This window comes from Nannobrachium achirus, assembly GCF_963921795.1.
Source record: "Nannobrachium achirus genome assembly, chromosome: 4".
NCBI classification, from domain to species: domain Eukaryota; kingdom Metazoa; phylum Chordata; class Actinopteri; order Myctophiformes; family Myctophidae; genus Nannobrachium; species Nannobrachium achirus.
Window position 1 is genome coordinate 7006570 of NC_137813.1, and position 14414 is coordinate 7020983.

The 14414-nt window shown below is 41.0% G+C and overlaps 1 protein-coding gene across 1 annotated transcript; it reads left to right on the forward strand.

Annotated features, from left to right (window-relative positions):
- Positions 1-7775: 7775 nt before the first annotated feature.
- LOC308284007 (NADH dehydrogenase [ubiquinone] 1 beta subcomplex subunit 11, mitochondrial-like) lies at positions 7776-8237 on the forward strand (the record flags this gene model as incomplete). Its single annotated transcript, XM_080724529.1, has 1 exon — positions 7776-8237. The coding sequence occupies one exon, from the start codon at positions 7776-7778 to the stop codon at positions 8235-8237; it is 462 nt and encodes a 153-aa protein (XP_080580655.1).
- Positions 8238-14414: the final 6177 nt, after the last annotated feature.

Sequence of the window (14414 nt, forward strand, 5' to 3'; positions counted from 1 at the left end):
AACATTTCTGGGACCCATTTGAATGACCTGAACCATCATCACACCAACTAGTAAATATTTTGAGGTAAAAAATGATAATTGTTTAATCAAAAATCTGAATGTTATCATTAAAAAAATCATAGATTAGTCTATCTATCTTTCTATCTGCAGCATACAAATGAATAGATTATCTATAGAATATATGTGAGGGTCTAATAATCATAATAAACCTAAAAACCCGCATAAAACAGTATCGTGATAATATCGTGTATCGTGATACTGCATGAAGCATATCGTGATAATGCTTTTATCCAGTATCGCCCACCCCTAGATCAAGGTAAATTCAGGGGGTTCACGTTTGGGTCCCTTCACTTACTATACAGGGAAAAAAAGACCCCCCAAAAATTCCTCTTTAAGTAGCATGTGAGGGGTCTTACTAGGGGTTTTTCATGATTCTACTTCCATTCCAAGCATTTGTTTTGCACCATAAACATTCCTCGTGCTAAAAACCGACCCCCAATACTATGGTTTAGTGATGAGTCATCACTTTTCTGGGGTCAGCTCAGTTTAGCTGTGTCCCTTTTTAGCCCGGGTAATGTTTTTCGTGCAAAACAAATGCTTGCAATGGATTCAGGATCACGAAGAACCCCTAGTAAGACCCCTCACATGCTACTTAAATAAGATTTTTTTGGAGGTCTTTTCTTCCTGTATAGTACTGTAAGTGAAGGGACCCAAGCGTGAACCCCCTGAATTCACCTTGATCCACTAAGAATATTTTGGAAGATTTTTAACATGTGTTTTGGATGACTCTAAGGATCATAAAAAACCTTGAACCATTACTATTGCAATTTCTTCTGGGTCAAACCTCAGATTGACTTGCCTATAAAGTGTTTGAGGCTCTACTGCGGGAATTCCTCTTAGCTGCCCTGACAGCTACCAGTCCAGACCACATCCAGCATGTTGTGCTCCCCCACCTCCAGTGACCAATGACAACACAGATCTCAAGACCGTGGAGAAGTTCTGCTCCCTAGGAAGCACCATCTCCAACAATGGATCTCTAGACCAGGGGTTTTCAAAGTGGGTGACGGGGCACCCTGGGGTGCCGTGACGGTAGTCCAGGGGTGCCGCGAGATAATTTGTTAATATTTGGAATTTATTTGGACACTTGTAAAAAATATTTAGTCAGTTCTAACCAAAATGTCTATTATCTCAATGTTTTCCACGCAACATAATCACTAAAATATCGTCACTGTCGGGCAGAAACCTCGAATCTCCAAGTTTCAAACGTGTACGTCTTTTGGTAAAGCAAAGCCCTGCTTCATCATAAGAGACTGTCGCACAAAACTAGTGAAAACAGACGATCTACAAGCACACAACGCCTCGCAATGCGAGGCGTTGTGTGCTTTGCGAGGCGTTGTGTGCTTGTAGATCTGCTGTTTTCACTAGTTTAGTACATTTTATAGATGATAAATACAAAACAAACGGTTTTGGACATACAAGTTTCCACCCGACAACGATGATAACTTGCTATAAATATAAGGTGCTGGGAGTGAAAATTATAATGTTGGGGTGCCTCGGATTAAAACAAATATTAATGGGGCGCCCTGAGACAAACCAGTTTGGGAACCCCTGCTCTAGACAACGAGACCCCTTCTCCGCTTCAGAGACACACCAAAGGCCTGTCTACTTGAAGAAGTATGCCTATTTTTGCACCGTATACCATCACCAATGTGCCTGTGTTTTGCTATTACTTTCTTCCTACCTCACAAAATCTAGTTTATGCACCGTTTTTGATAATATTCTTATATGTTATACACTATAAATGGTCATTCTACAGTAAAATGATTACCTCTGTGAAAGTTCTATCATATATCTACCTCTATATATTTCTATTCCAGAATGTACTGACTAAAAGGCCTGTAGTTGACCATTTGCTCCTCTTGTGTAAGATAGCTGAGTGGAGACGTCTCCGACACCACACGTCATCATGGTGTAACAAAACATTTGAGCACGTGGACCTGGACTTCACTTCTTTTACCTACTTCTCCCATCCTTCTCTCCTCCTCTCGCCCCCTTTTTGTCATTCTATCTCTACCTCTGCTGTTCTGATCTAAACTTACTGTATTTTGTTTAGTGAAGGATTATTACTTACACTAGAGCTCTAGTGCAGTATACTTCTGATCAATATCTTGGTATGATGATTTCACTGTAAACTTTTAGCTTAAATAAATAATTGACATAAAGTCGTTGCAGCGTCCTCTTTTAAGTAAATGCGATTCTGAACATGTAAAGTGTCCCTTTCTGAAAGTTCCTCATCATTCCTGAACTTGGATCATGTGGACGACGCTTCCATACTCATCCGTCGGATCGACGGGAGATTCCACACACATTGGTTTGTTACCAATACAACTTAAAACCAACACAAAAATCGATGTTTAATGATGTTAGAATTTAAAGTGATCCCTGACTAATACGACAAATATGTCTTAATACATTATAATTGTCCTCTATAACTACAATGTAAAATTAAAAACACCATAACCCTAAATCACCTAAATCAGAAATTAGCCTACAAAACAAATATGTTGCTACATACTGTACATGTACTGTAAGCCCCTCCCAAACAGCAAAATGTGTTCCCGGCCTGAATGGGTTAAATATTTTATTTCTTCTAGAAATAGCTAATCTTTCACTCAGTAGGGGAAATGCCTGTCGCAAGTTGATGATGTCATAAATGTCATGTGTCATTTTTATGGCATGCATGTGCAAAAAAACAAAACAAACACATTTGAAATATTGATTTGATGCTCATATTAACCATAGGAAGTATTAAGTTTGTTTTTATTTTCACATGCATGCCATAAATTCCATAGGGATAGATCACATTTGACATTTATGACATCATCAACTTGCGACGGGCATTTCCCCTATTGAGTGAAAGATTAGCTATTTCTAGAAGAAATACAATAATTGGGGTGTTTTTAATTATACATTGTAGTTATAGAGGACAATTATAATGTATTAAGGCATATTTGTCGTATTAGTCAGGGATCACTTTAACATTGTGTGGACCTGTTCATAATAGCATTAGGCTGATGTTTTGCTTTGGTCGTAATACCCGACAACAGCATGTCAGTATTCTACGTCAATTCGATGTTAGGATAATACGTTGAACATACTGTACGTTGGATTTTGCTTACTTACCAACTCAACTTAAAACCAACAAAAAAACAAGGTTGAATGATGTTAGAATTTAACATTGTATGGCCACTAACAAAATTACGTGAAGTTATGTAGCAATACCCGACAACAGAATGTCAGTATTTTACATCAATTCGATGTTGAGATAACAGGTTTGTTGGTTACTTACTTACTCAACTTAAAACCGACAAAACATCTATGTCTAATAATGTTATTATTTAACGTCGTGTGGATGTTACCATGATAGTGTTTAGCAGATGTTGGGTTTTGGTCACAATACCTGACAACACAGTGTTACGTCAATATGACGTTAGCATACTATGTTGAATAAACGTTGGATGTTGGTTACTTACCGGCACAACTTAAAACCAACAAAAACTCATCATTTAATGGTGTTCGAATTTAATATTGGGTGGGCGAGTATGACTTTGGTCACAATACCCGACAACAGTATGTCAGTATTCAGCGTCAAGTTGACTTTGGGATAATTCGTCGTTGGATGTTGGTTACTTACCAGCACAACATAAAACCAACCAAAAATCTATGTGTATAGTCAGGGAATTTTAATAAAACGCTGTGAATAAATTCCTTACCAAACAATTTCTTCACCAATGTGTTCGTAAAGGTGTCTAGTAACATATCTAACAAAGATTGAAATTCAACATCCCTAGCAAAATATTTGACAGCTAGGGTAATTCTGGGTCTCATTCACTTACTATACACTGTACTATAAGGGAAAAAATTACTCCCAAAAATATGCTTTAAGTAGCATGTTAGGGGTCTAACTAGGTGTTTTTAATTATTCTGAATTCATTGCAAGCATTTGTTTTGCACGAAAAACATTAATTGGGCCAAAAACGGACGCAAAAAAAGATGGTTTAGTGATGAGTCATCACTTTTCAAAGGTGTATGGGGTCCATTTTTGGCCCACGGAATGTTTTTCGTGCAAAACAAATGCTTGCAATGGATTCAGAATAATTAAAAACACCTAGTTAGACCCCTCACATCTAGGGATGGGTATCGTTTGGACTTTTACGATTCCGGTTCCGGTTCTGCTTATCGGTTTCGGTTCCAAACGGTTCCTATTTCGGTTCCAAAATGGTTTGGTTTTTACACCATTTTTTTTTAATTTAATTTTAATTTACAGTTTTAATGAATCATTTAAAACAGCAATTCTTAATCAGTTTTAATGAATTATGCAAATGAAAACATATTTCAATGTCTTCAGCGATACTCTTATTCTGAAGAGATTAAGAAGTCGACCACCGTCTGGAAGTATAATTGCATTACGAAATTGCCCACCATCTGGAAGTCTTATTGCTGCTAGCGCAACATATCTTATTCTGAAGAGATCGGCCACCGGAAGTGTTAGACTTTCCAGCTTAGATTTGACAAAAGAACACAGCTTGGCGAGTGAGCGAGCAGTGACAGTCGCAGACGCACCATAAGTCATAACCCAGGCAGAGAGACACACGGGGACCGCAACACAAGCACTGTTGCCGCGCAGTCTTTCAGAGGAATGCCAGGCTGTCATAAACGTTTAGTCTCCATCTCACGTCTCTCTGTGGCTGTGCAGGGCTGAGCTGTACTGGTGGCTGAGCGGCTAATGTTGCTAGGCAGTTGTCCCCCGATTGTGTGTGCGCGTGTGTGTCTGTGTGTGTTTGGAGGAATACACGTTGTCACGTGACTCACGTTAGCCTCGGTAACCGGGGACAGGTCCTGACAGATAGTCAAATACGTCTTTGAAGATGATGTAATGTAATGAAGCCTTTGAAGCGGTGAAAACCGCTTCCAATGAATGGCTTTGTGTGTATCACGCCCATATATGGTCATTTTAGTCCAGAATGAACAGTTTTTTCAAAAACAGAATGTCTGTTTAATTACCATATATGGTGATCTCAGTCCAGAATGAACAGGCTTTTTCAAAAACACAATGTATGTCACCTCATGTCCATATATGGTCACTCCAGGCCAGAATGAACAGGTTTTTCCTGTCCCGTACGTGCAAAATATCAGTCCAGAATGAATAGGCTTTTTCAAAAAGCAAAATGTGTGTCCCATGTCCATATATGGTCATTTCAGTTCAGAATGAATAGGCTTTATCTGTCCTGTACGTCCAGAATATGTGTGCGGTGTCCCTCCCGGTCAGATGAATGGATACTTTGAGGATTGGTCAAGCTTCACATGATAATTTGGCCTTCAGGTTTTATCTGTCTTGTACATGCAATAGGTCTCACCTATTGCAGCAATGACAAATAGCCGCATAAGAGCAAAAGCAAAGGCACAATAAGAATATACAGATGCTAACAGAATGGTAAAAAGGAGCATTAAGGCAGACAAGAGTAAATACATTGAAAATCTAGCAATTCTATACTAAGATTCACCGCTTCACTTCGAACCGAGGTTTGATTTTTTACTGGTGCGTCTAAGAACCGATAAGCAGTACCGAAAGTAAATATTCTTTTTGGGTACCCAGGAACCGTCATGTCCTTATCGGTTCTGTCCCAGAACCGAATTTCGGTACCCATCCCTAGTCACATCCCACTTGATGCATATTTTAGGGAATGGTTTTTTCCCCTTATAGTACACTGTATAGTAAGTGAATGAGACCCAGAATTACCCTAGCTGTCAAACATTTTGCTAGGGATGTTGAATTTCAATCTTTGTTAGATATGTTACTAGACACCTTTACGAACACATTGGTGAAGAAATTGTTTGGTAAGGAATTTATTCCCAGATTTGACAGGTATTCTGCTAATTTTCCCTGACTAGTAAGGATGTTGGGATTTACCATTGTTGGGACGTTGGCAGGGCAGGAATTTCACGACGGCCATGGCTGTCGTTGCCCCTCTCTTTGGCCGTGTGCCCCTCGAAAAATTACATGCTCAAACGGCCACAGTGGCCGTTGTGCCCCAGTGCCCCGACCAGCGCCCACAGCAGTTCACAATTTCATTGAGGAATAAAGAGGAGACAAAAACATAGAACTACAAAATAAAGACTGGGCTAAAATTTGTCTCCATTTTAGTTAACGAACAAACAGACGAAATATGTCCTGTGATGCGCAGCACGGTGCCACATGCAGTGGCAGGGCAGCAGCATGCACGCTAGAGGTCTTCGGACCTGCCCGAGATCCGATAGTACCCGGGGTCCGACCCACCCCGAGCCGGGTAACAGGGCCGTTTATGCGCAGTGAGGTCGGGGCCGGGTCAGAGCCGCCGCCGTATGTCCCGGGTCCTGGGTATTTGATAGTGAAATCGCCTGTTCCTGATACCCGAGGGGAACAGAGTCAGCGAAATTGAAAAAAAGATGCGTACAGGTGCAGTACAACAATTTCACCACAAGATGGCCCTAAATCATACAGCATGTAATCTTAAGCCTAGATAGTGAAATAAAGTTGTTTAGAACTCAGCCTCAGGAGGAGGACACTGTCTGCCATGCCTGGGGCAGTTATATTATTATTATTATCAAAGATTTGTTATTAACGTAACGTGTTGGTTTGTGGTTCACAATGGAGTTGTCATCACGTTTTGTCATGCTCTGCAAAGCATAATGGAAACTTCAAAGCAGACTATTATCAACAACATGCGACAGAAAATGATAGCATTAGCATCATTGGCTAGCCAAAGAAGAAGGAATAAAGAAAACATGGATTTATTTGTATTTACAAACAGAGAGAGAGAGAGAGAGAGAGAGAGAGAGAGAGTTGAATGGACATGCGGCTGCGCTCACAGCAGTCAAAGTTGCATAACTAATAGGCGACGATGTTTATCTGTCACAGAGGCATGGAGCATGTTTGCAACATGTTCGTTATCAAGCCATACGTCCAACACGCGACAAAATAAAGGAATAATAAGGCTTATTGGACAAGCTAGAACAGGGACCAGCTGATGATGATGTGCATCGAAGTCAAACAACATCACACCTCGACAACGTTTACAGACGCTCTAGTGTCACAGCAGGGTGATTTAACAAAGGGACGAGCCTGCATGCATATCAATAGACCTGTAAACCTCGTAGAGTAGTTGTTTAAGCGACTTGCGCGTGACGTCAGTAAATGACCTTCCACCTAAACATTGAATCACCAATGCAACACTGTAGCAGAGTGACTCACTGACAGCCTGGTGGCCTCAAAAGTCTAATATCTTCCCCCAGTTGATAGAGATATCCCTTAGGTCTAGTGGTTAAGATATTAGATTTCCATGTGGGAGACCCAGCTTCGACTAGTCCTTACTTGCCCGTAGGCCACCCTTACCCATATTCTTCCTATTTATAGTCTGGATAGCCTAAATGTCATGTGAAGCTTGACCGATCCTCAAACTTCAACCTCACCAAACATTGAGGATTAGTTCTGGACGGACAGACATATCAAACTGAGGGCCTTTGAGATTCAAAAAGTCGACAAGCACTGCTCCAGAACCAACAGACTTCAAGCCAGAAGAACTCCATTTATGGACATGGCTGACTCATTTGTGACATCACTGAGATGATGAGAGCATCCCCTCCAGTCAGTATATGAAGACTAAATGTCACATATGACTGGCTTCCTGTTCTGGTTTGTGATATCATCAGTGTGCGCAGAGCAAAACAGGGACAAAATGTTGTCCCGGTTGGTTCGTTTGGGGCCTGGTTTGACCCGTCTTCGGCCAGATGCGGCGAGCAGGGTTCACTTTGTCTCCCTGTCACAGCCGCCTGGAGCTGCCGGTTCTGCCTCCGCCGTCGCCGCGTCCGACTTACAGCCGCCTCGTGCCGGAGAAAGTCAACACGGACACGGCGAGCTCAGCCCGTTCGCCAAGAATCCAGACTTCCACGGGTTCTCGGCCGATCCTGTGGTGGACGAGTTGAACATGAAGATCGGCTTCTTCCTGGGCGTCTCCGTGGCTCTGGTTCTGGGCGGAACGTTCATCCACTACCTGCCAGACCACGGCATGCGGCAGTGGGCCAGGAGGGAAGCTGAGAGGCTGATCAGGCAACGGGAAGCCGAGGGTCTTCCTCTGATTGATCACAACTACTATGACCCGAGAAACATTGTGCTGCCACCTGGAGGTGGAGACGAGTAGCATGTACAGTACAACAAACAGTGTTCACTTTGCCGACTGAAACCACGGCGGCTACTTTTTTACTAGAACTAAAAGACAAGTCATTAGTGTGGTTGCCCATGTAATCTTTAGAGTAACCTTATCCACGAGTTTCCTACGCCCCATAGTGCATTGCGCAAACGTCTGCACCGAGGTTCCGCCGCCGATTTACAAGCTCACAACGGGTTGCATCTGCGACGCGACGTGAGCTTGTATGTCTGCTGTTAAACCCGGAAGTTTGGTCCTGATAGTCTCCAGTAAACTCCCGCGGAAACTTGTGGATAGAGTAACCCCAAAAACCCCGAAGTCCATTGCGTTCAATGGACTCAAGGTGGATTCGGGCAAATATTGCGGCATGTATGGTCATAATGGATCTCCAGAAGGCATTTGACACTGTAAATCACTCTATTCTGATTGATAAATTAAAAGCTATTGGTCTTGATAGCACAGCAGTGAGCTATATGCAATCTTACCTGGTGGGGAGAGAACAGGTGGTGGAGGTGAACCCCCCCTGCCCCCCCCATACTAGGTCCTCTATTGTTCATAATATATGTAAACGACATGGCATCTGCTTGTGACTGCAACCTGTTCCTGTTCGCGGATGACTCTGCTCTCCTTGTCTCGTACAGGGACAAATTGCAGGTTGAAAGGGCCCTTAGCTCTGAACTAAATAAGATCTGCAGCTGGCTCAATGACAACAAACTATCAGTACACCTGGGTAAAACCGAATCCATCCACTTTGGGTCAATTCTTAACCTCTTCAAGGTTGATAACTTCACAATCAAAGTGGGTGACAATGTAAAAACTGTCCCCCCATCTGGGCAGTATGGTGTAGAGCACGTCAACAGATACTACAGAAATCTAGGGGTACGCAAAGATGATTTTAAACTCGCCACGGTGACAACTGACAAGGTGTTTAAAAATGTAGTGCCCTATATCAACACAGGACCACTGGCCATGACAAAATTCCTCCCAAATTTCTCAGAGACTCAGCCGCCTCCATTGCTCCAATCATTACCCAACAAATCAAACAGGGTCATGTCCCCCAGGACTACAAACTAGCAAAAGTAACTCCCAGATAACTTTGATAGGTCGATAACTTAAATCAAAAAGTAACCCTCCTGTACAAAAAAGCTAGCAAATTAGACCCTGGCAACTACCACCCCATTTCAATTCTCAGTTCCATCTAAAAAATCAAACCTCGGTTCGAAGTGAAGCGGTGAATCTTAGTATAGAATTGTCTGGAGAGCCGGTATGACAGCCGGTATAATAGGTTTTAAAAGAATATATAAAAAATCCTGCTTGCTGGTCTCTTAGTTGTTTGTCAACTGCATCCCTCTATAATTATTTCAGTTTCCCAGGTCTGTTATCTGGCCCTGTTATCTTTGTGGCCTACTACATTTTTCAACTCTGCCTACTATATTTAAAACCTGAAGGCCAAATTATCATGTGAAGCTTGACCAATCCTCAAAGTATCCATTCATCTGACCGGGAGGGACACCGCACACATATTCTGGACGTACAGGACAGATAAAGCCTATTCATTCTGAACTGAAATGACCATATATGGACATGGGACACACATTTTGCTTTTTGAAAAAGCCCATTCATTCTGAACTGATATTTTGCACGTACGGGACAGGAAAAACCTGTTCATTCTGGCCTGGAGTGACCATATATGGACATGAGGTGACATACATTTAGTTTTTGAAAAAGCCTGTTCATTCTGGACTGAGATCACCATATATGGTAATTAAACGGACATTCTGTTTTTGAAAAAGCCTGTTCATTCTGGACTGAAATCACCATATATGGGCGTGATACACACAAAGCCACTCATTGGAAGCGGTTTTCACCGCTTCAAAAATTATGGAAAACAAACAGAGCGTAAGATATCTTTAAGAGAATAAACTGAATCATGAGTTCCAATCTGGCTAGGTAATACAAAAAATAAACATTCGTATTTACAGAGGATCGCCCCGCTGTTGGTACATTGAACACTAACAAGACTAACTTCATAGCAACCAAAGGTATGGCACCTCCATACCTCCAAAGCCTGATCAACCCCTCAACCCCACCTGTTAACTCAGATCAGCAGGCAGGGCATATATTTTGATACCAACATTGATCTTTTTAAGTTGCTTGCAAACCGAGATACTGGATTATTACATGGTGGCCATCTTTGAAATCCAAGATGGCCGCCTTCTGCCATCTTGATGATGTGACCCTCCTTCCAAAATTAAACTTATGGTGATAGGGAGCATGTTTGTTAGCTGGGTCCTCATTTTTCTAAAATCTGGCCCTAAGCAACCTTAACTTAAGTGTTTGTGGCTGATGTTTGAGTTCGGCCATCAGTTTATACCACAGGCTTGCAATATGCTTTCTAAGCAGTTTCTTCACAAGTATTATGGAGTTGGTTATGCAGTAGATTAGAGTTTATCATGATTGATTATGTATGACGTTATAGAGTAGATCATGTATTCATTGATTATATTAATATCTAGGTCTGTACAGTATGATGATACTAGTACTTGATAGTTAGGAGTCGAGAGGTCTTCAGAAGGCCTCAGTAACTATTGTTGTGGTAAAGCCTATCTTGTTATGGTACAGCTCGTTCCAGAGGCCTTGAAGCCACAGTATAATTCTAGTGTTTGACCATTCTTCTTCGCAGAACTACTTTACCACTGACCAGAGTGTTAAACTGTACTTCTGTCCATGATATCATGTTATATAAACTTGACCATATACCACCACCTAATATACTTGTCTTGTCTCCTCATTCTCTCATGATTATTGATTGATCTGAATTCCACCACAGTTACCTATAAATAATGACACATTTATGTGCATAATTATTGGGAACATATAAGTTATGGGATAATGTTGGTAGGAAAGATTCACCAATATATGACAATTCTCGCAATATATATATATATATATATATATATATATATATATATATATATATATATATATATTATATATATATATAATATATAGATATATATATATCTATATATGAGTTTTAAGCAGTTTCTTCACACTTGATTTCAAATCAGAATACCATATTTAATTGGATTCCTCCATGTATGAAAACCTAAAAAAAAAAAATAATAATAATCAATTCTGCGGCCATCATTAAATTGTCCATTTTGAGGGCTTATCAGAATTGTTTGAGCTCGGCATACAGCAGATTTGGATTCAGCACACCTTAATACCCCTAGAAAACATGTATGCCATAAATTAACACGATTTGCCTTCAGCACTTTAATCAAGCACATTTTATGAAATCCTGCCTGGTCTAATATACTCTAATATACTGTATGGCGACTTTTCTTTTTGGTTTATTTATTCTGTTGAAATAACATAGTTTATTGTCATTTTCATCTGTGAGTTATTGAATGTGCCTTTGAGATCAGAGTTTTCTTTACCAGTTACCAGTTTAATTCTGTGGGAAGCTGATGGAGATCAAAGTAACCACAACCAGCTGCTCAATATTTGCAGCTGATGGAAGCAATTGGACTGCACCAAGTCTCTCTGCACCAGGGGGAGAGTTATTGGTAGTGTCAAGTGTCTTTCAATAGGTTGTCTTTGTCTTCACCCCCTTTTTGGGGTCATAGTGGTATGACCGTTCCCTATATAGTCTCCCCTCCTCTCAAGTCTCAGTTTTCTGACTGTCTCTCTCTCCAATGGGTCACACCATTGCCAGGCGGAGGCCTTCTGACCTTCCTCTCTGTTTTAAGGGGCTGCTTCTAGCAAAACCTTGCAAAGCTCACTCTGTCCCCAGCCATCAAGCAGCCTCATGGCTCCACTACACCTTATTTGTTTCACTTTCTTACTGTATCCATCGCCTTGCACAACAGATGCATGCAGGAACACTACACTGCTGATAACTGACAACTGATTTCATTGATATCAAGTTGATCTCAATCGTTTTGGTCCCACTTTTTGTTTTGTTAAAACATATTTGTGATACTAAGGAAGGGAAAGACAAAAGGGGGGGAGGTGAATGGAACATTTGTTTAAACCAACACAAAGCTTACAAGCTTGTAGATCTGCTACTTTCACAATGTTTATCTGTGGAAGAGTCCCAACTATATCTAATGCCTCAATTCTAACGTGATTAGTTCTGTGGAGTTAGAATTATTTTGTGGGGGACACGGCCTGAAAGTTGAGAGCCACTGCCCTGTATAAGAAAATATTATTTGTATAGCACCTTTCATGACATGAAATGCAGCTCAAAGTGCTTTACAGGGCAGAAATTAAGCACCAAGTGCTTAACCGAAAAAGTACACAAAAGCAGAACATAAACAAATAAAATAAAGTGTCAAGTTGCCGCGCGGCAAGCTTGTACATCTGCTATTTTTGACCCGATTCTATAAATGTCTACTAAATCCTAAGGTTTCTGAAAAACATGTTTGTCATTGGTTCTCAAACATTTACATGTCAAGGACTCCAAACATTACTTGTATTTGGCCACAGACCTCCATTTCAAAATACTGTATGTTGCTCCAGGGACCTCCGGAAACAGAGATTTGAGTTACAAAAGTTTGCTTTGAAAAATATCTATTCAAAGAATTGCCAAACTCAAGTGGATGTGGATGGCACAGAGTAGGATAATTTCCACCTGTCTTAGGCCATGGCTACACGGAGCTGGATATTTCTGAAGCTAGACATTTTTTTGTGCTGTTGGGGCTTGCAGCCACATGAAGCTGGATATTTCGGCCGCGAAGCTGGATATTTTTTAAACCGGATAAATAAGTGAAGACATTGAAAAATATCCGATTCACTGGATCCGTGTAGACAGGGAACCCGGATATCTCTGAAGACTTAACTGTGTGTGTGCTTGTTAGACCTAGATATCTTTGTCGTGTGGACCTAGATATTTTTCTATGTGGATATCTGAAAAACCAGGATATATGAAATATCCAGCTCCGTGTAGCCATGGCCTCAACCTACAAGAACATAACTTTACATTTATGTTGGTATTTAAAGCTTCATGTGTTTCAATTACTCCCATAACCACATGAACATAACAAATTAAATTGTCTCGCAGGGACATGCTGGGCCCCTGATTCAGCCCGGGAAAAAGAGTTGGAGAGACAGAGTTGGAGAGGCCCTCATTGCGCCCTATAGAGAGAGATCTCTTGCTACTCAAAGATTTGCCATTTCAGATCATGACAAGTGACAAGCCAGTGGGCCAATTACTGTACATGAGTTATATTTCGTCGTTGCCGGGTGGAAACCTTGTATGTCCAAAACCGTTTGTTTTGTATTTATCATTTTAAAAATTATTTAAACTAGTGAAAACAACCGATCTACAAGCACACAACGCCTCGCACCGCGAGGCGTTGTGTGCTTGCAGATCTGCTGTTTTCACTACTTTTGTGCAACAGCCTTGTATGATGAAGCAGGGCTTTGCTTTGCGAGAAAATGTATACATTTGAAACTTGGAGATACAAGGTTTCTGCCCGACAGTGACAATTTACTTTGTTGGCCGCCCAGCCCCCAAAATGGAACGAAGGTCGACATTTATTTTTTATTTTTTTTCCTAATGGCCGGCCTGGACCGGCCGGGAATGAACCGGCCGTTAGGGAATTGTCCCGCTTTTCCCAATGGCCAGCACGTCCCTGTTGTCTAGTTTAAGGGAAGGCACTAAGGGACAATGTTTGTCGCTTTGAAACCAAAGCACGCTGAGTAAACCACGTAACAGCCTTTAACCTCACCTTTATGGGCCACGACTCAATTAAAGATCTTTCTTCTCTTGAATATTTTTTAATTAATTATTTTACAATAATTGTATGCATTTTAAAACGAGAACATCACAACAAATGTGTCCCAGCACGGCTGACGGCTAGTCATTGATTTTTTTTTTTTTTTCATTTTCATTATTTCATTTCATTTGAAAGCTGGGAATCATAGCTACAAAATGATATATTGGTTGTGGAGATTGACCCAACAGTTTTGAAGATATGGCTTATAGAATGTGCCATGCTGAAATACTACTTTTGAGATATTCAAGTTCTAAATACATTTCTAACCTGCAATGACCTGCATGATCTCTCACATTAATTAAAAACTAGACCAGGTCAACCTGGTTGAGCCAGACCCCGGTTCTGCCAACCCCCTGTCTGTCATCATCATTTATGACATCATGCC